The sequence below is a fragment of the Urocampus carinirostris genome, chromosome 2 (genome assembly GCF_059441175.1).
Source record: "Urocampus carinirostris isolate Australia breed hairy pipefish chromosome 2, RoL_Ucar_1.0, whole genome shotgun sequence".
NCBI lineage: Eukaryota > Metazoa > Chordata > Actinopteri > Syngnathiformes > Syngnathidae > Urocampus > Urocampus carinirostris.
The window spans coordinates 64,766,484-64,788,138 of record NC_142350.1 but is presented as its reverse complement, the minus strand read 5'-3'; the positions used below and the strand labels follow the sequence as shown (position 1 = coordinate 64,788,138).

General features: G+C 40.2%; 1 protein-coding gene across 4 annotated transcripts in view; it reads right to left on the bottom strand.

Annotated features, from left to right (window-relative positions):
* satb1b (SATB homeobox 1b) overlaps positions 1 to 21,655 on the bottom strand; it is a 121,447-nt gene that overhangs the window by 74,523 nt on the left and 25,269 nt on the right. For 3 of the 4 annotated variants that reach the window (XM_088327516.1, XM_088327518.1, XM_088327519.1), the window contains exons 1-2: positions 11,143 to 11,925; positions 6,220 to 6,465 (exon numbers count right to left, since the gene is read on the bottom strand). In XM_088327516.1, coding sequence (XP_088183642.1) covers positions 6,220 to 6,436 — 217 coding nt within the window. In that variant the 5' untranslated portion in view covers positions 6,437 to 6,465; positions 11,143 to 11,925. Of the gene's footprint in view, positions 1 to 6,219; positions 6,466 to 11,142; positions 11,926 to 21,655 lie in introns of those variants that run through there. The other variant, XM_088327517.1, reaches the window with a different exon arrangement.

Here is a 21,655-nt window from a genome sequence, read left to right as displayed (position 1 = left end):
GATTTAATTGTTTTATTTCTATACATTAAATGATTTTATACAGCACATTGAGTTTGCAATTAATTGCCTGAAAGGTTCTATCCATATAAATTTTGATTTATTGCTTGATATCAGTGCTTCTCGTGCCATAGGAAGATTCTGGTGAGCCACATGGATTTAATTGGTCCCACAAGAGTCTCATAAACGTGTATTATTGATCAAATCTGATATAGTTAAGATATATATTTATTTGTGTATAATGCATACTCGTGTATCGCACATCCCGCTAATTTTTTATTAAAACTTGGTATAAAATCTTCATTTTTTTCTCAGCTCAAGCTTTGCTGTTGAATGCAACAGGAATTGTACCCAGGTCAATGTGGTGAAAGCACCGAATTCTAACCACGACCAGTGGTATAGATGATTTTATCTCCTTACAAGACTACTTTCATTGTCACAGTACTAGAGACAAATGTTAATTTTGTCTTGTGTATACATGTCACAATGGACAATACATTTGTTACATACAATGAATAGAATTAAATAGAATAGAATAAGAAGAGATACATTGATCATAATTCTAGCTTTTGGATTTTGCTCTAAAAATGTACCAAAAAAATTATTTCCTCGGACCCCCTTAGACTGTCCACTCAACAGGGTCTCACAACATTTTTTGAGAAACACTGCTTGATATGTTTTTGTTGTTTCTTTATGTAGACCTAAAAATATTTTTGTGAAACGTTAATATAAGCTTGTTTGAGGTGCAGCATTTGCAAATGAATGTTAACTTTAAACATATAAAATGTCAACAGAGGAAATCATATAATAGATCAATTGTTTGGTGATAGGTAGTTAAGTTTAAAACATATTGGTAACTCTGACAATGAAAGCAACTGCCACCTACTGTCGTGAATGTGCAATTACACCATAGTTTGCTGTCACAGTCTTGTTCCACGGACAGACTGAGGAGATTATTTATTCCTCATGCCATGAGGCTCTTAAACTCCACCCGGGGGACTAAAAGCCCACATTAAACCCCACCCCTACATTTGCATATTACCCTATTTTTATTACAGTGTGTATTTTATGTAGCACTGTTTAATACTCTATATCAACACGTTATATTGGGTATTTCTGTATTATATTTCTTTTATTTTATTATTATTTTACTTTCAACACAAAGATACTGATGGAAGTGTGAATTTGGGGATGAATAAAGTATCTATCTATCTAGTTTACGGTAGTTCAGTTTAATTAGAACAAAAACCAATAAGATTGTGTTGGTTTTAAAGCTTATAGAGAGACCAGGCAAGTATAATGCTTTTACAAAAATCGAGTAAAATTCAGAGATCAGGACGAGGTCTGGTACGCAGCACCCAAACCCACCCTTGCGATGGATGAGGGTTTTAAGTGCAATAAAGAATTGGCCTGAAGAAAATACTGCCGTGGGTTTTCTCAAGAAGGTTTGGCAGGGGCACGGGCACTGGGCTCTGCGCTCGGAATGATGAAGGTGAAGAATTAGGCGCTCGCAGCTGGAGCGCTGCAGTCGCAGATTTAAAAGGAGAGAAAGCCAGAAAAAAAACGGCCCATCCGAGGACGCCATACCGGCCAAACGGAGCCACTGTACTCTCGCCAAACGTAATAATGACTCGGAACCTGTAGGTCTTCCAAACTCATTTCACAAACAAAACATCGTAACTACTGTAAAAAAAAAAAAAAAAACAGCACCACCTCTTTTTGGATAAGGTTGGTGGGGTTGAAGAAAAACGATGTCATAATGGTAAAACGGCTCTTGGAGGACAGGAAAATTTCGAGTGGGTAAACAAAAAACAAAAAAAACAACGTGATTATATTCATGTGGAAAAAAAAATCATAAAAGTACCTATATAATTAATGTGTTTAAAAGATGGAGGCTTTTATTTTAATTCCGGACGTTTTAAATTATCGAGTAATCCCTTGCACGTTTGTTTTTTGGCTTCAATGTATAATACAGTATTTAATAATAAAAGTTTCTACTTTGCAGATGTTGATGATCACGGTCCTTTTTGCAACACAGCCCCCGCTAAAAAAACGAGGGATTAGGGTTTACATAAAGGTTTTATCAGATTTTATCACAACATTAAATACAAATGCTTAGAACTCATGTTGTACTTAAATGTGTTCACGTCCACTTACAGCACAAATAGCTAACTGTGGTCCTGAAGTGCCATGATCATTGAAGTTTCTGATGCATCCTTCCTCCAACACACATGATTCAATGATCAATGGCATGCAGATATGCTGATCATTTGAATAATCGGTGTTGGAGAAGGGAAACTAAGAAAATTATGCAATACAAATAGACCAAATTTAAAAGCCGATGCCAGCCATTTCAAGTCATTATTTTCAAAAGAACTTCTAAAAAACAATAAATAACACCTCTTAGAGAGCGGTTAAAGACTAAAAAAAACTGTCATAATAGCAAAGTGGCTTTTGGAGGACAGGAAAGTTACGGGTGGGTAAACAAAAACGTCGGGAGGAGCGATGACACAGCAGCAGCTACGCAGCACGACACAGGGATGATTCTCACAGTGCTCTTCTGTTCTCCATTGTCTGCCACAATAAGTGTGTGCGCTTGTGCGTGCACGTTTGCATGCTGCGATGACTAAAGGAGCATTGTGACGAGGGTTTAAGAGTTTTGGAGAGCATGCATGCAGGCAGCCAGTGAGGAACGGAGGGCTCGGAGGTGGGAGCTGGATGAGGGGCCGGCATGTTGTACTCCACTTTATCTCCCTATTTGGTAGGCTTTATTCATAGGTCGAATAGTTATTAAACCTACAAATTGTTTAGACCATTTAAAAACTATTTTGTTTATTGGTTATGAAGAAACCATTTAGTCCATAGACTCAAATCGGTTACGTTTTTATAACACTACATAAGTAGACCTTTAACATACAGTGGAACCTCGGTTTTCGAACGCCTCTCAGTTCGGACGAATCGGTGTTCGACCAAAAATTTCGAGAAATTCTTGCTTCGCTGTTCGGTCAAAAAATCGGAGTTCGAAAGCCGGTACGCTAGGGTGCGATGCTGAGCGGCGTACGGGTGTTTTAGCCCCTAATTATGCCTCAGGAGAAGGTCGGTGCAAGCAGGACAGGTGAAAAAAAAAGTTGTTCATCCAACTATTGCCTTTAAGAAAGACATAATAGCTAAATATGAAAGAGGTGTACGAATTTCCGATCTTGCTAGTGAATATAGCATGGCTAAATCTACTATCAGTACGATAGTAAAGAATAAGGAAATCGAGCGATGCAGCTAAGGAAGTTAGCGCTATAAGCAAGCAACTGCCGCAAGTTTTGGAAGAGGTTGAAAAACTTTTGATGATTTTTCTCTCCCCACCGTCCACCACAAAAGTAAGAAATCCTATTGATAATCCTTTTTTTTATTTTTACACGTTCATGTTAGCGTAATCTTTTGTACGGAAGATTACGCTAAAGCGAAACGTACGATTAGCCTGGGTTAGCTTCATGTTTACGTTCATTGTAAACATTCAGGGTGTTGGAACGGATTAAAACGATTTTACATTACTTTTAATGGGAAAAACGATTTTCGACCAAATCGGTTTTCGAACAGGGTTCTGGAACGGATTATGGTCGAGAACCGAGGTTCCACTGTATATATTTTGGGTTAATATAGGTTATGTTGGTATTATACAAAATCATGCATGGACTTGCTCTCTCATATCTTTCAGATTTAATTTCCCCCCCATCTTCGGTCCGGCGCCTTCGCTCTGACAATGCTGGTCTACGAGTGATCCCAAGAGCCAAGAAGAAATCCGCAGGTTCGAGACCTTTCTCGATTCGGGCCCCGGTGCTGTGGAATGCTCTGCCTCCTGAGATTCGGTCTGCAACCTCAATGGAACTGTTGAAATCTAGGCTTAGACACACTTCTACAATATAGCTTATGAATGACCTATTTTTCATGTTGACAATGGATTAGTATTATTTGTTATTGCAACATCCATTGCAGCCTGGTCATCCTGGAAGGGGGATTACCTCATGTGCTTCTCAAGGTTTCTTCATTTTCCTTATGTTGAGTTTTTTCTTGCCCTCATGTAGGTTTTAGATGAGGGGATGGTGTAATGATAGTCTGTAGTTTGCAATAATCTGTGGTCTGTGCAGCCATTTGAAACTTCTTGTTACAAAGGGCATCACAAATAAACATGACTTGACTATAGCAAAAAAGTCATATTACAATGGACGTTTATATTAGAGTGTAGTTGTTTTCTACCATTAGTGCCATAGAATTGCAGATTTCCTCCTGCAAATCAATGCATTCCAGCAACTGTATAGCTGTTCTAAATAGACATTAAATGACATTAAGATGCTTTTGGTATGGGGCCTCCACTTCCTACCACAAGACCCTGCAGCGCATGGCGAGAACAGCGGAAAAGGTCATTGGTGTGTCCCCCTCGGGCCCCTTCCGGACATCTACAGCTTCCGCCTCACCTGCAAAGCCACCAGGATTGCAGGTGAGCCCTCCCACCCATCTCACAGCCTCTTCAATCTGCTGCAGTCAACAAAAAAGACTGCCATTACTCAGAGGCAGAACCAGCAAGCTAAAGGACAGCTTCTTCTTTCAGGACTATCTCCATGCCCTACTCTCTCCCCTCCGACCCCTCTGCCAAATCAATGCAAAACTGCTCGATTTAGATTCCGGCTATTCTTTACACATTTTTTATTCGAAACCAATGAGCAAAATATGCTATTGTTTATTTGTATTGTGTCATATCTCAAATTTGCATCCGGAGAAGAGAAGGTAATTTTATCTGTGCGGTATGTCGTCCATATACCATATTTTACTATAAATTTTAAGTTTTGCTACAAAAAAATTATTCATTATTATTTCAACAATTCTATCCCCTATTATTGTCAGACAAAGGGTGTAAACGGAGTGTTCATGCTTTGCTGGATTGGTTTGTTTAAGAGCCTGATGCAATGTCTCTGATAGTGCAACTGCTAACTATATCATTCCAACGTGGCTTTACAAAGAGACAGTGGTAAACAAAAGATGGAGTGAAATAAATATGAACACTAACCAAAAGACAAAATTTAGTAGTTTAAGTGAGAAAAGGAAAGCAATGGGGAGACTAGTAAGTATTGTCTTATTTACTTGAATAGCAGAAATGAATAGCAGAAATGCTCCTAGCAGGATTTCTTTCCAATATGTAAATTTACTTGAGAATATTTGTATACACAGGCACACAATAGTATACGCTATGTCAAAAATTTAAGACTATTTTTTTTTTAATTTACAATTACAATTTCAATGATTATTGTTGATCTTTCGACGGACTATGTCTGAGCAACTATTTTTCTCCTTCACTTTTTCTCCCCCTTTGGGAGGTACATGTCCCTCAAGCACTTTTATTTTTTCATTGGTAATCAGGTGGCTACTTGTTCTTGAGAATACTTGATCCCACTGGTTTGCTTATTTAGTAAAGTTCAGCGGCTGTGATTAATTCATCTGATACAGGGACTAGTGTGCTGGATGTACTGACAAACATTTCTGGGTAGATTCTTTGTGGCAAAAAAACCCCAAAAGTTACTGTAACAGCATGCATTGTTTAGTGTTACCTGAAACAGAAAAAAGCGTTTCTTTCTGGTTGCTTTCATACTCACCAACAATAGTTCTATGCTTTAAACTACCATTTTCCTCTTCTTAAAAACATCTACCAATTTTGAACAAAATATTTTTTTTTTCAAATTCAAGCAAAGAAATAAAATGGAGTCATGAAACTAATATTTTGGTGTACAGCTTCATTTTCTTGAAGCAAGACTGACTCTTTGTGCATGAATAAACTGCTCCAACAATTGCATTAGATTTCCATTTCGAACTACCGGTTTTAAACACCAACATGTTGTTTGTTTATTCTGGAGTGGGATTGTGTTTCACAAATAAAAGTAGAGAGCATAAGAACATCTACCTCTCTTTAAGGTCAAAACGTGGGCATGTACGTGTTTTTTTGGTTCCAAAGCTTATCTTGTAGTTAGTGCTATGCTATCTGGAGAGTATGTCTCCCTTTAAAGCACTCCTATTACTTTGTTGCAAAGACGGCATGATAAACCAACAGTAAAGTAATAACAGGGTTGCCACACTGCCAAGATAAACTCTACCGCATAAAGGTTGACATCATCTTCATTTCTTGGCTAGCTCCTCCCGCACGCCGCAAAACCAGCCACCTTGCCGGTATGAACAACCTACCGCGCTTGTGGCAGGTCTTCAGCAGGTGATTGGCAGGCTTGAAGGGAAGGCCCGCCAGTTTGGCGCCGGTGCTACCCAGCCTGGCCCTCCCAAGGGGGCTGCCGTTCTGCTCCATGCGGGGTAGCTTGGCCGGCGGGGGCTTGGCCTCCGCCATGCTGTTGACCAGCTCGGCGTTCTCCTTGCCCAGACACGACTCGTTGAGATGCTCCATCATCATCTCAGAAACCTTCCACTTGCTGCGGTCACCTGCGAAGACAAGGGAGGGATGTTAGCGCAAAAGTACTAAACATTGGCCTACCAAGAGTACATTAGCACGGACGGTCAGCAACCTGCAGCTCGAGAGCCGCAAGTAGCTCATAAACATTGCCTAAGTGGCCCTTTGCAACTTTTTTAGAAAACTTTAAAAATGAAAAACTGTGTGGAGGGGGAAATATATCTATAGACATCAACATGACAGTGAGAAGCTCAGTCATCCGGGAGGGTCTCTGGTAAAGCCACTGCTCCTCCGCATTGATAGGAGCCAGTTGAGGTGCCCTATCTGATAAGGATGCCTCCTGGACGCCTCCCTCGGGAGGTGTTCCGGGCATGTCCCACCGGTAGGAGGCCCCGGGGGCGACCCAGGACACGCTGGAGAGACTATGTCTGGGATAGGGACGTCTGGGCTTCCCTTTTAAGGCTGCTGGCCCTGCGACCCCACCCCGGATAAGCGGAAGATAATGGATGGATGGATGGATGGATGGACATCAACATGACACAAAATATTCTTAACATTTTCCAATGCTTTAAAAATATCTTGAAAAAATATGACAAATGAAATCCCTAACATTTATGTATAAAATTCCCTTTTTGTTTTCATCAAAAAGGCACTTATTGTTTTTGCGTCTAGAGACATCTTTGTTTTTAGTTTTTTCGTTCGTTGTACCTCAACATTTTGAGTTGCCGACAGCTGGACTAGTAAAGTAGCTGATTGCCTTTGCAGTGGTTCCTAAGCATAGAATGATACACTTTTTAGGTTGCCTTCTTGAGGTGTGTGAGCAAACAAACTGATGGCTTGTGATAATTGCATTAATTCTTATTTGTGGAAAGTGTGGGGTGGTTGTAAAATTTCAATTGCAATGCAGTCTTGCTTATGTTCTTATAGCGACTGTTAGCGTTGTAAGAATTTGCATTGGGAATAATTGTGTTACTCAAATCCAATTGTTTTTTTGCTTCCTGTAAGCCAGGGGTCGGGAACGTATGGCTTATGAGCCAGGTGTGGGTCTTTTCATGAGTAAATCTGAGAAAATTCACGTTTTTAATGCATTTTGGCCTGGAGTGCAACAACCAGATTCTATTAATACTGGCAAAAATGCTTTATAACTTTTCTGTCTTTACATTAGCATTTTAGGAGTGTCTGAAAGCCAATGAGATGCATCAAAATAGGCATGCGAGTGTAATGTCTGCTTTCAAAAATGTCCTGAATATTTTTCCAGCGTATAGCTAGTGCAAGTTATGGGGAAAAAAATGAATTATCAGTTTCTAAGACGAATGTTTTTAGATGTCAAAAGTTTTTTATCGATAAAACTGAACAGGACAAAAAAATGACCACTCAATACCTAAGGTTAAAACTGTGACCACGCCACATAGATGAAGGTGGATACATCCGCATCTGTTCTGGTTTTCAGTATTTTGTAACATTTTTACAGGAGAACTCTGCTCGCACTTTGTTTTGAAATTATGTTTCACATTAAAAACGACGGCCAAAAGTAACGTCAATGATCGTAAGTATCTGCGGGACAGAGACAATTTTAACTGGGATATTTATTGATGTGGGGCACAGGCTCTGTAAGTATTATCATTTTATATGTTTTATGGATCATCAAATGGCACACAGTGAAATAAAATGCCCTGAAATATCACCTTTGTCTGGAGATCAGGTTTGGGAACTGAATGTTATTATTTGATTTAGTTTTAAAATATTTTGCATTCATTGTTCTTTGAGTCAAAAAAGTTCCAGACCCCTGCTGTGAGCCAACACAGTAGTAGTACCTTACTGTTAGCATTTCAGCTAAATTTGCAACAGAAAACCTTTTGAAAATAAAATTTGACTAATGACCTTCCTTTTTGTTAAAGCTTTAGTTGACATCAAAAACCATGTGTTAGCACTTAGGTCACCTTTTTTCTGTTGCGTTCACTCTTTTTTATTTTTTATAGCACATGTATTATGTATGAACATCCCACGAGTAAGTCCCATGCAAGGTGAGGCCAAATAAGCTTTTTTTTTTAAGGCGAGAACACATTTGCTTGCAGGAAGATTCCGCTTGGATGCGTAGCACGGCGGTATGTGGTTCAGCAGCCATGCACGCAGGGCTGTGGCTTGGCCAGGTTTGGTTGAGGTTTTGTGAAGCGACGCATGGCTTTTCTAACTCTGTTGTAAGGGAATTTTGCACTGTCATAAATTGACAGGTGTGTACTTCAAACCTTTATTCTATTAGAATGGCCCAACTATTATTCACCTTACAACATGAGTTTTTCTTTGTGATATTGGTTAAAGTTTTATTTAAACCAATTCAATGATATATATCTAAAATAGTTGTAAAGTAGGATTTGGATTTTTTTTTTGAACACACACACAAAGGCAAAAATATCTTTATCAAATTAATTGGTGTGTAGTCAATTCTATGAATTCTCAATAATGACATTATTACGTTGTACACAAATTACATTAGTCACATCTGTAATGGAATTACTTTTATCTTTAAAAAAGGTTATGCGCAATTGTAACTTATTGTAACATTGTAACACCCGTCTTTTTCTCAAGGTTCAAAAAGAACAGAATTGTAGTTTGGAGGTCTAAAAGTGTCGTACAAAATAAAATAAAAATCACCAAATACTTTTGAGGAATTTTGACATGTCATTCTTTCATTTTTGTTAACCTGTTAATTGTGCAATAAGTAATTTTAAGAAATCAAATAAACATCCCCTTTAGAAGATAGTTCAACCATTGTTCAGTGCTTTTATTTAAGATTCATCAATTTGACACGGGACAAGTTTTAAGTACCTAAAAAGTGACAGAAATGTTGTCACGCGAGAATATTACTTTATCTAATTTCTACAGTACTTTTGTTTAAAACAGTGTCAATTTAACCCGTGTGAGTTTCATTAGCCAAAAAGTATGAAATAGAAAACAAAACTTAGGTGCTTGGTCAACATTTTCATTTCAAAAACTAAGCTTGTTTTGAGCTTTTTATAGTTTTATTTTAGTTTTTCATGATTTTAAAGTGTCTGAAATAAGGGTAAAGAAAACTTTCAACATTACTTACACCCAGGTTTTTAATATTCCAGTAGCTTCTACCTGGATTAATTTTTACCAATAACTTACCGGAACGGCTCAATGGAACAAAAAAAGTGAAAGGAAAGCTTTGGTTGTGCATTTACAGTATTCAACATAGGAATGAACAAAAGCGGTCAAACAAGAGCGCCAATCATAAACTCGGAAGAAAGTCATCGTTGGGAAACGAAAGAGTGGATTAAAAAAAAAAATGCATCAAGGCAGCGCACAACAGTCACACAAACCGCATTTGTTTCAATATACCGGCCGCCATTTGGCCGTTTGTTGGGGTTGCACGAGTGTGTAAGAGTCACGGTGCATGTCAGTGCGTCGTGTTAATTCACTGGCCCTGTCAAAGAGGACAAACTCGACCACCCCCGCTTCCAAAGATCATCAACTCCCCCCATTCATGACGCGCAATGAGCCAAGTAATTCCCAGCAATTAGGACAGAAAAGTGAGGGATGAGAGTGAGGCGATGGGGGCTTAGGGAAGGAATCCATTCACACCCCTGATCAACATCAAATGCACAAATAATAATTAGAGATGTTAAACTGATATCAATACAAAAATAATAAAATTAGTATATAAAATACTTGGAAGAGGGAAAGCCTCTACAAAAGATAACTGGTGTTTTTAAAAAATAATTTACACCCCAACCAAAGTGTTTTCTTAATATTGCATTTATATAATGGCCTTTACCTTCCGATCAAGTACCAATACCAAATAGGGCTGCAACTAACGACTATTGACTAGTCACGTACTTTTGAAATTATTTGTCGATTAATAATGAATTAAACAAAGCAAATAGGTGCATTTTGTGAAGTACATTTAGCACTCAACTGCAAAGTCTGCAACAAAATTACTCAACAATTCTCAAAAGTTTTAAATCAAACGGTTCTAACAACTGACGTTTGTCGTTTTAAACACTTTAACAACTGACCTTTGTTCTTCAAACTGCATGCGTTAAATTTCAAATACGTATTGGCAGGCACAATCTAGCTTTCTCTAAAATATACAAGTATAAAATGTACAACACAGGTGATCATGGTATTGGCTTAAATATTTTTTTAATCTTACAGAGGCGAGTCAGACTCAATTTCGTTCAACTGTCAAACGTGTTTGCTTTCTAAATGTCCATGTATAACAAAGTTATTGCCATGATACGCAAGATCTGCTCTGCAAACTTTGCCAGTTGTCTTTTTATTCGCCACATCCAGGCTAAATTGCTACAGAACTTCAGAAGTTAAGGTAAGCGTACTTGATGTGGACGGGGTCCATTCTGTAGGTTACAGTTCAAGACAGAGAAGCTATTGAGCATGAGAGACTCTCGGCATGGATTATTATTATCAAAGAATCGAAAATAGAAACAGTAAAAGTCCATTGTTGACAATTTCTATTATGGATTTTCGTCAACTATCTCATGCTGCTCTACTACCCGGTGTCAATCTGCTTTTCCTAATAACCATATTACTAATGCATCTTTAAAATAATGCAAATGTAAGTACTAATTACTTTCAGAAAAGCAAAAACAAAAGTAACACATGGAGCAGGATTTCCCAATGACAAAAATATTGATATATATCATATGTGTGCAATCAATGGGTTTACCAACCTGGAAAGGAGCAGCTTGCCACCACTTGGACTCCTCTTTTCTTCAAGTTTGGCCAGGGTAGACTGATAAGTTTCAGAAATGATGCCAAAAAACTAAATAAATAAAAACGAAACTTCCAGGGAGGGGGTTTGGGAGGGAGGAAGTCTAGCCGGCTTCGCGGAGTCTCCGGCGGGCAAGAGGAGGGACAACCTACCGGTGTGGGCGCTACGCTAGCTTACGCCGTCCGGCGACATGGATGCCCACAAACAGACCGAAGAAAACAACAACAAGCGGCAATAAAGTAACCACGACTCTACCCGAAAGATACAAACATGGCCGTGGGAGGATATGACAGCCAGCCTGTCCGCTAACCGCCTCCGGGAAGCGGACAGCGTACGGAACCGAACATGGTAGCCGCCACTCCGACCGCTACCAGCGGCGACAACGCGCTTCAAACCCGGCTTCTCCTAGCGAGAAATCACAAACCTCCCGCCGCTATTAGCGCCGCGGAGCCGGAACGCGAGACGAAGCGGGTTCGCCACATTCAAAACAAAACAAAAAAAAGACGTCGAGAGGTCAAAAAGTGCGCTTCACTTTCCCGACGTCGCGGAGAAATAACGCTCCCCGGCCGGGTGCTCGGATTTGGGGTTTGTCTGCGCTACTACCGCCGCCGCTTTCACCGGGAGGTGGAAGAAGAAGAGGCGATAAGAGGTGTCTCGTTCCTCGGCTATCCGCCTCTCGGTCTCTCCCCCTCTCTCGCTCCGGTTCTCCCTGCGTGTCCCCATTAAATTATTAGTTGTATTGACTCATCGCACTCCTCCTCCTCCCCCTTCCCCCGCCTCCCTCTCTCCCTCCCTCCCCTTCTCGCTCTCTCCCTAACTCTCCCACTCGGCCGACGGGGGGGACGCAACATTTCCGGGGTGGTGGGGGTAAACTGACGGTAAACTAGTCCCCGGAGAGCAGCGGATGCTTCCACCTGCACGCTGGCCGTAAAAAGTCCCGCAAGTGGTGGTGCTTCAAGTGGAAAAAGTGCGCGGACGAATTTCTAATCATCTTGATTGGAGTGAAAAGGCTCCCGGCATTTATCAGAAAAAGTGGCAACTATAAATCAGTATTCAATCTTTCGCATTTTCGCGGCGGCTTTTTTTGTTTATATAAGCTAATCACTAACTTTTTATTTCAGATAAATTTGTCCAAATTAAAAATGAACAGATCGTGTCATCATTTTGTTGAATAGAGTAAACGCGCACACACGAATACTTGTTTTAAAGTTTTGCACATTGTCACTGAAGTTTAATACTTTAACTTCTTGATTAATGAGAATAACTAATCAAAAATGTGTTAATATGCGTTATGATATAGTCGCCAGTGTAAACAAATTTATAAATCCAAATAGAGTAATCTATCGTTTATTTTTTTACGTTCCAAAATAAAAACCATTGTTACGTTTAAACTTTAGTAGACACTCCAAACAAGGAGAGAAGACATCAATTGGTTTTTGCAAGGAGAACCGAGAGAGGTGAATGAGATAAGTGAATTTCATTTCAAATAAAAGGTAATTGTTCACAACAAAATTTAATCTTAAACAATATAAATTGAGTTTCACTCCAATAAATCACAATCTCTTGTCAGACAACAGCTCAAGTAGACATATGCAGCCGTACTTCAAATATTTGCACACAACAAAAGTAACCAGTTCAACAATATAAAGTGCGTTTAACACTGCAGTGTGAAATAAATAAATCAAAACCTCACAACCTGAGACAACTGGTCATGTAGAAATCTGCAACTGCACTTCAAAAAGTTCCACCACAACACAAGTCAACAGTAAAGCAAGATAAAGTGACTATTCACTCCTCTCTATCAATCTCACCCCGCGTCACCCAGTACTCCACAGTTTTGGAACAAAATGAAATCTTAAACAATATAAATTGAGTTTCACTTAATACAATAAATCACAATCTCTCGTCAGACAACAGCTCAAGTAGACATATGCAACTGTACTTCAAATATTTTCACACAAGTAACCAGTTCAACAATATAAAGTGCGTTTAACACTGCAGTGTGAAATAAATAAATCAAACCCACACAACCACAACAACTGGTCATGTAGAAATCTGCAACTGCACTTCAAATAATTCCTCCACAACACAAGTCAACAGTAAAGCAAGATAAAGTGACTATCCACTCCTTCTCTCTACCACTCTCACTCCACAGTTTTGGTATCTTTGATATTACAGTAGGATGTTCTCAATTGTGTGACATCATCACGCACGCATTGTTTTGTATTATTGTAGATGTCTGCCTTGTTGCACAGTATTAATGGACAGTTGTCATTACACAACAAAGGTGGTGTCCACAAACCATGGCTACGGCGTTGCAGCGACACTTCCACGTTCCGAGTTCTCCAGTCTCATTTTAGTTCTTTTTTAAAAAAGATTAAATTATTATGTTAATTGTGACATTAAATAAAAGGCAATTGTTCACAACAAAATTCAATCTTAAACAATAAAAATTGAGTTTCACTCCATACAATAAATTGCAATCTCTAGTCAGACAACAGCTCAAGTAGACATATGCGACTGTACTTCAAATATTTTCACACAACAAAAGTAACCAGTTCAACAATATAAAGTGGTGTAAAATAAATTAGAATAGAATAGAATAGAATAGAATAGAATAGAATAGAATATGCCTTATTGTCATTGTTACAACATGGGATATGCTGTGACAACGAAATTGGACGACTCCAGTTCCACATTTACAGTGAGGATAAGGAAACAAAGAGATGAAGGAACAAAGAACTCACACAACCTGAGACAATTGGTCATGTAGAAGTCTGCAACTGCACTTCTAATAGTTCCTCCACAACACAACGCATTGTTTTGTATTATTGTAGATGTCTGCCTTGTTGCACAGTATTAATGGACGATTGTCATTACACAACAAAGGTGGTGTCAACAAACCATGGCTACAGCGTTGCGGTGACACTTCCACGTTCCGAGTTCTCCGGTCTCATTTTACAGACAAATAAACCTGTGTAGCAGGTCATGGCAGCGTTCTACCAGACAGAAACGGAATTATATACATTATATTGAACAGCTTCACAACACCCCCCCTAGTGTCAACTCACGAGGAAGACGTGCACCCGGAGAGCAGTGCACACAGATTGTGCAAACACAGGCAAGCTGACATTGTAATTAATGAAGCGAGCCTTTTTTTATACACCGGCAGCTGATGTCTCTTTGACGTGTCAATAAATCCAAACGAGATTTGATTAAACTAAACTCTTGGTCGGGTCCCATGTGTTACGATTTCAAAGTCGTTTATCCCCGCAGGAATTAATCGGGTGCCACGTCGCGCAAGTGGTTAGTACATCTGCCTCGCGATTCTTAGGTCGGAGGGTTGACGGTTCGAACCGAGACTACCTGTGTAGAGCGTTTTTTATTCTGGAAATGAATCCAAGGAGGGCAGCACGGTGGTTAGCGCTTGTGGGGCACAGTTCATGTCATGGGAACCTGTCGTGGGTTCAAATCCAGCTCCAGACTTCCTGTGCGGAGTTTGTATGTTCTCCCTGTGCTTGCGTGGGTTTCCTCCGGGCACTCCGGTTTCCTCCCACATTCCAAAAACATGCATTTCAGGTGAATTGACCGGTCCAAATTGTCCCTAGGTGTGAATGAGCGAGTGAGTTGTCTGTCCCTGTGTGCCCTGCGATTGGCTGGCAACCAGTTCAGGGTGTCCCCTGCCCACTGCCTGGAGATGGCTGGGATGGGCTCCAGCCCCCCCGCGACCCTAATGAGGATAAGCGGTACGGCTAATGAGATGAGATGAGATGAATCCAATGAGGAATTATTACAATGAGATGTCATCAGTGCAGGTAAATTATCATTAACATAGTTGCCTCTGCCCCATATTAGCATCACAAACCTGGCCTTTTTGGAGGTTCATCACATCCACTACACAGCATCATCTGCCAAACAGAAAAGCAGCTTCAGCGACAAACTGCTGTCACAGTCTTCCTCCATGGACAGATTGAGTAGATCATTTCTTCCTCATGCCATGAGGCTCTTTAACTCCACCCGGGGGAATAAATGCCCACATTAAACCTCACCCCTACATTTGCATATCACCCTATTTATATTACAGTGTGTATTTTCCGTTGCATTATTTAAATACTCTATATCAAGGGTGTCTGTGTCAAACTCATTTTAACTCGGGGGGCCACACAATAGAACAAACATTCCGTCAGGGGCCGGACTCGTAGATTAAAGAGAAAGAAAAAGAGAGATAAGAAATAAGAGAAAGAGGGAGGGAAAAGGAGAGAGGGCGGTACAAAGAAAGAGAGAGAGGGAGAGAGCGTGAGAAACAAAAGAGATAAGAAGAGAAGTCGTGAGAGAGGGGGAAAGAAAGGGAGCGGAAGAAAGAAACCCAAAGAGAAATAGAAAGACAGAAGGAGAGAAAAGAGAAAAGAAAGCGTGATGGGTAGGAAGAGAGAAAGAGAAAAGGAAAAAGGGAAGTTAGAGCAAAAGAAGTTAAAAAGACACGGAGAAAGAGACAAAGAGCAACAAAGCAAGAGAAAAAGAGAGACACAGAGAGTGAAAGAGATAGAGACAGAGAGTGGTAGAAAAGGGGTGGAAAAGAGGGAGAGAGAGAGACAGAGAGAGAAAGAGAAAAATAAATACAAGTACAGTGTCTTTGTTCGAGGCACCTTCCTTTGGCAACATCAAGTTGACATATTTCAACCTGCAGCTTGTTTTTCTCTTGCGCTTCTCTGACTGTTGTCTCACGGGCCAGATTCAATCCCTTAGCGGGCCTGATCTGGCCCGCGGGCCGCCTGTTTGACACCTGTGCTCTATATCTATCTATCTATCTATCTATCTATCTATCTATCTATCTATCTATCTATCTATCTATCTATCTATCTATCGAATGTATGAAGTAAACAAAAACAAAAAAAGAAACTTGGCAGACTAACTGTTTGACACCAACTTAAGTGCTGAAATCCGATAACTGACCAATCAGGTTTTGAGGATGTAGATTAAATATTTTATCTTCCTGTTACTGAACAACAAAAACATGGCACGGATGTCAAAGGATGGGGCACTTTTTTTCATTTTGATTATAGTAGTTATTTTTTCCTTTTAAAAAAAAAAATTATGTTAATTGTGATTGTAATTCAAAATGTTATTTTTCTTGTTTTAATATGCGTATTGTTTTTGTCACGGTTGCCATGGCGCCCAATTGGCCCCGCCTATGTGGCGCTAGCTGCGGCTCATTAACAGATTGGCCTTCCGTCTTTTTAAGCTCAGTGCTCTGATTTTTCCTTTGTCAGTCCATCAACAAACCTCTGCCCCGCAAGACGTGGGTTTCGACACGGTCCGGTTCCTGTTGATATTTCCTGTCCTGTATTGTTCCGATTTATTTTGTTCTGTTTAATATTGGTTTCCAGTTTCGTTCCCGTCTATTTTCGTCCTGTTCACTATTTTCTCCAGTTTTCGTTCCCGTCTAGTTTCTCCCGTTTATTTTCCACATCCTGATTCGTTATCTATCCTGTCTGTCCCGTCCTGTCCGGTATGGACCCCATCTGTCCGATATCAACTCGGGCAATTGGAATCGGTCTCTTCGGTCTCTGGCTTCCTGTCTTCCCACGCCAGACCGCTGCCTAACGTGCATGACTCTCCATTTCATGTAAAATAAAAGGCTTGTGTGAGAACGTCACGCGTTTGGGTCCTGATCCTGTTCATGACTTTTACATTTTTGAACCCAATGCGGGCCCCTGACTCAAAAAAGATGCCAACCCCTGCAATGTGAAGTCTTCTTTATCTACCGTTGCCATCTCGTTTATTTCTGCACGGCATCATGGGTTTCAGAAATAGAATTCATATTTGATCAGACAGCGCTTTATCAATCTCTTTGGGAAGCTTCTCCGGGATAATTAGGAGCCCAGTAGCAGTTTGAAAAGCAGATAAGAAAAAGAAAAACAATATTCCCAAAATTTTATTGTCGATCGTTCCATGATTTTGGTATTATTTTAACTTATATGGGATGAAATAGAATTTTTATTTTGTTTTCCATCCATCCAACCATTATCTGCAATGCTTATCCTCAGTAGGGCCGCGGGGGTGGTGGAGCCCATTCCAGCTGTCTACAGGCAGTGGTCAGGGGACACCCTGAACTGGTTGCCAGACAATCGCAGGGTACACAGGGACAGACAATTTGCTCGCTCATTCACACCTAGGGACAATTTGGACCGGCCAATTAACCTGACATGCATGTTTTTGGAATGTGGGGGGAAACCTACGCAAGCACGGAGAGAACATGCAAACTCCACAGAGGAGGTTCGATCCCATGACCTCAGAACTGTGCCGCCCACGCGCTAACCACTGCGCCGCCGTGCTGCCCTTTATTTTGTTTTATTTTACATAATAAAATATTATTACAATTCTTTAAAGAACAATTCTTAAAATCAATCCCAAGGTAAACAGGGCATTCAAAATGAGCAAAACGATATAACTAGGGAAATAAACAATAATATTTTCCTCGATTTTTCCTATTTTTTGAGTGTGAGTGAGAATAAAAGGTTAAGTAGTGTTGTAAAACCCCACGCATGCTTCATGTGCTCTTGATGACAGTTTACAGGGAGAGAGGCTTGGTCTGTTTTTTCAATATTATCAGACAAAACGGTTGAACGGACAATCCCCAGTTTGTCAATTTTATCATTTCACTTCCTCAGTTTGAATTCATCTCCCCTAAATTTGCAAACAAAAAACTGGATGAAGGAAATTTCAATGTCTGAAATAAGGTTGGTGGCCAAATTTGCTTCAATATTGTAGATTATTGAATTCAGGTCCTCCATTGTATCATAAAAGGTAAGCTGAGAAGAACAGGAAACCGACAAACAGGAAGCGTGCAGGCAACAGCAATCAGAGTGGCGGCATAAACGTTTCCGAGGGCGTCGAGCGCTATGTGCGGCGTGACCGTATTCGCGACCGTAAACACAGAAATCATCTCGACTTTGCAAAGCCGCTGTTTGATAAACATGCCGACCGCAGACCCTTTCGCTGAAAGTCAAAAGACTTTCGAGAAGAAGGGAAAAAATTTGCATTGTCGAAAGGTTAGCCACCTGCCCCGGTATTTGTCATACCCGACAATATACAGTCATCCCTGTCATGATTACTAATGTGACTCAGCTGTGGCCGCTCATTTGGCGCCAACTGCCGCGGGTTCTGATTGGCTCCCGGTCAGTATTTGAACCCAGTCCTGTCTGTCCTCTTTTGTCAGTCCGTCTGCGAACCTCAGTAAACACTAGGCAATCCTTTTTCGACCCTGACTCCCAGCTGTCCCGTTTTTTTGCTTCCGCCTGTCCCCGGCTTCGTCCCGTTTTGATCCTGACCACGTCTGCTATCCCGTCCCGGCTTACGACCTCTTTTTGTCCTCGACTACGTCTACTCTCCCGTTCTGGATCACGATTCGCTTCCGACCCCGACCACGCCTTGCTCTCCCAGTCCCGGCTACCGACCCGTTTTTTCCGTCCCTGACACCGCCATCGCTGGCTACGGAAGATCCACTTCCGCGTTCAGAGTACCATCCGAGTATAAGAGCGACTTGCTTCCTTCGTCCAGTGAACACCGGATCGTGGGATGAGCCCTTTCTCTCTCCTCTAATAAAACTTGTGAGAAACGTAATGCAATTGGGTCCTGTTTCCGTTCTGGTCCTGACAATACCTCTACTTACGAGCGTTTCTACATACGAATTTTTCAGGTTACGAAGAAAATGAGCGTGAAAAAATGACCTCGAGGTACAAATTTCCGTTCAGAATACGAATAAACAGGGTTGCCCCGCAGTACTCTACCCGGCAACCCGATTAATATGTGTGAGCGCCGGCATGCTCTTGTGTCTACCGCTTATTCTTTGTGCCCACTTCCTTTTTGTGTCCACTTCCGGTCCCATTACCGCTCTGTAAACAGTACTGTACCCGTTTTCATTTTACCTGTGAAAAGTGATGGGTCCCGGGGACTTGCATGCTCAAAAATCTATGGGTCCCAACAGAGATCTATGGGTCCCCAAAATTTAGTGTGCTTCATGCCCTTACAAACTGTCGTATTTTCCCTTACAAAATACAAAAAAATCTCTTTTTTTTTCAAACATGTTTATTTATGTAGTTTAACATGTTATATTGTACATGTGTTTCCTTATATCATATATATTGTTAATGAACATTTTGTTGTGAGACACTGAGTTGCTCGACATGAATGAGGTTTATTATAAAAAAAAAGTTAAAAAATGAAGTCACATGGACGTTCACTGTAGAAGGAAAAAATACATACAAATATAATCAAGTAGAATAATAAATTTTCTTATTCAAATTATTAATTCATTTTCTGCATTAAATTATTGTTGGTAATATACTGATTAAAAGGGATCACCACAAACCTGTCTTTTTTCATTTTCTCCTTTTATACTTCCTTTTTTTCTTAACTTCTTTATACAACATCATCATTCGTAATATAATGCATAAAGCAAGTGAGCCGTTAGAGAGCCGTCTCTCTTGAATGAGTTGAGCCGAAAAAGCCGGTTCTCTAAAAAGAAACGGACATTCACTACACAACTCGAACCTGAGATCGCCGTGCAGACGAAAACTTGAACCGCGAGACCAAAACAACAATGGCGGATCTGCCTGACGAAAAGTTTGGAGTGCGGTAAATCTTTGTTAAAAAATGATAATGACAATTTTGTGTCAAAAAAGTTGCATCCCGGGGACGCACGTTGATTTGACACGATGCGTCCCCAGCAAAAATAATGCGTCTAGGACGCAGGGACGCGGGCAAACGAGAACACGGCTGTACTCTACTATATGCTAGCGATACGAAACATTAACGATGGACCCCAACCAAGAAATTCTGAAGAGTGAGCATCAAGGATAAAAGAAACAGAAAAGAGTTTTTCTGGTCATGGCGACAAAGCAGGAAATAATTGAACGGAACGAAAAGGGGATGCACATTTGTGACGATGCCAAAATATATGACCGAAAATAAAATGTACGGCTCCTTCCAAAGGCCTCTCAGTCATTTAGAAGAAAAGATCGCCTGTGAATGATGAGATAGAGAGGTTGTTTCTTCTGTGGATTAAGGGAAAAGAAATTACAGGATGCAAAAAACACTGCTGAGGACCAGTAAACAAAGAGGCCAGTTTAAAAGTAAGAGTTTTTTTTGTTATTTTGGTAATCCTGAAAGGGGGATACCACATGTGCGGTCCCTTCTCAAGGTTTCTTCATTTTCCTCATGTTGAGGTTTTTGAGTTTTTCCTTGCCCTCATGTTGGTTCCAGATCAGGGGATGGTGTCATAATAGTCTGAAGTAACACTTTGACACTCTTTGTGATTAAGGGCTATACAAATAAAAATGACTTGTTTTCTTTCTTTGATTTTTTTTTACATCGTATGCCTCTCGTTTTAACTTTTTTGTTTGGTATTAAAAAAAAAATTGTAACTTGTTCTGATATTTTAATTATGATTTACTAATAAAAGAAAATCATACTTTTGCATTTCTTGGAACGGATTAGCGAATTTACATTGAAAAGGCGCCTCTACTTACAAATTTCTCAGGTTACAAATCTACCGGAACAAATGAAATTCAGAAGTAGAGGTATGACCGTACCATATTTTCTAGACTTTGAATTGCAAATTTTTTTCGTACTTTGGCCGGGGGTGAGACTTATACTCCAGGGCGACATGCATGCGACTTGTTATTAAAAGAAAATCATACTTTTGCATTTCTTGGAATGGATTAGCGAATTTACATTGAAAAGGCGCCTCTACTTACAAATTTCTCAGGTTACAAATCTACCGGAACAAATGAAATTCAGAAGTAGAGGTATGACCGTACCATATTTTCTAGACTTTGAATTGCATTTTTTTTTTCGTAGTTTGCCCGGGGGTGAAACTTACAGGTATACTCCAGGGCGACATGCATGCGACTTGTTATTTAAAGAAACTCATTCATTTGCATTTCTTGGAACGGATTAGCGAATTTACATTGAAAAGGCGCCTCTACTTACAAATTTTTCAGGTTACAAATCTACCGGAGCAAATGAAATTCAGAAGTAGAGGTATGCCTGTACCATATTTCTAGACTTTGAATTGCTTTTTTTTTCGTAGTTTGGCCGGGGGTGAGACTTATACTCCAGGGCGACATGCATGCGACTTGTTATTTAAAGAAACTCATTCATTTGCATTACTTGGAACGGATTTGCGAATTTACATTGAAAAGGCGCCTCTACTTACAAATTTTCCAGGTTACAAATCTACCAGAGCAAATGAAATTCAGAAGTAGAGGTATGCCTGTACCCTATTTCTAGACTTTGAATTGCATTTTTTTCCCGTAGTTTGGCCGGGGGTGAGACTTATACTCCAGGGCGACATACATGCGACTTGTTATTTTCACAATAAACCGCAAGAGGGCGCTCTAGACCTGTGTTGATGATTTCACCCCCGGCAAGTGGAATATTTTTGAAGTTATGGAACATAAATGAAATGA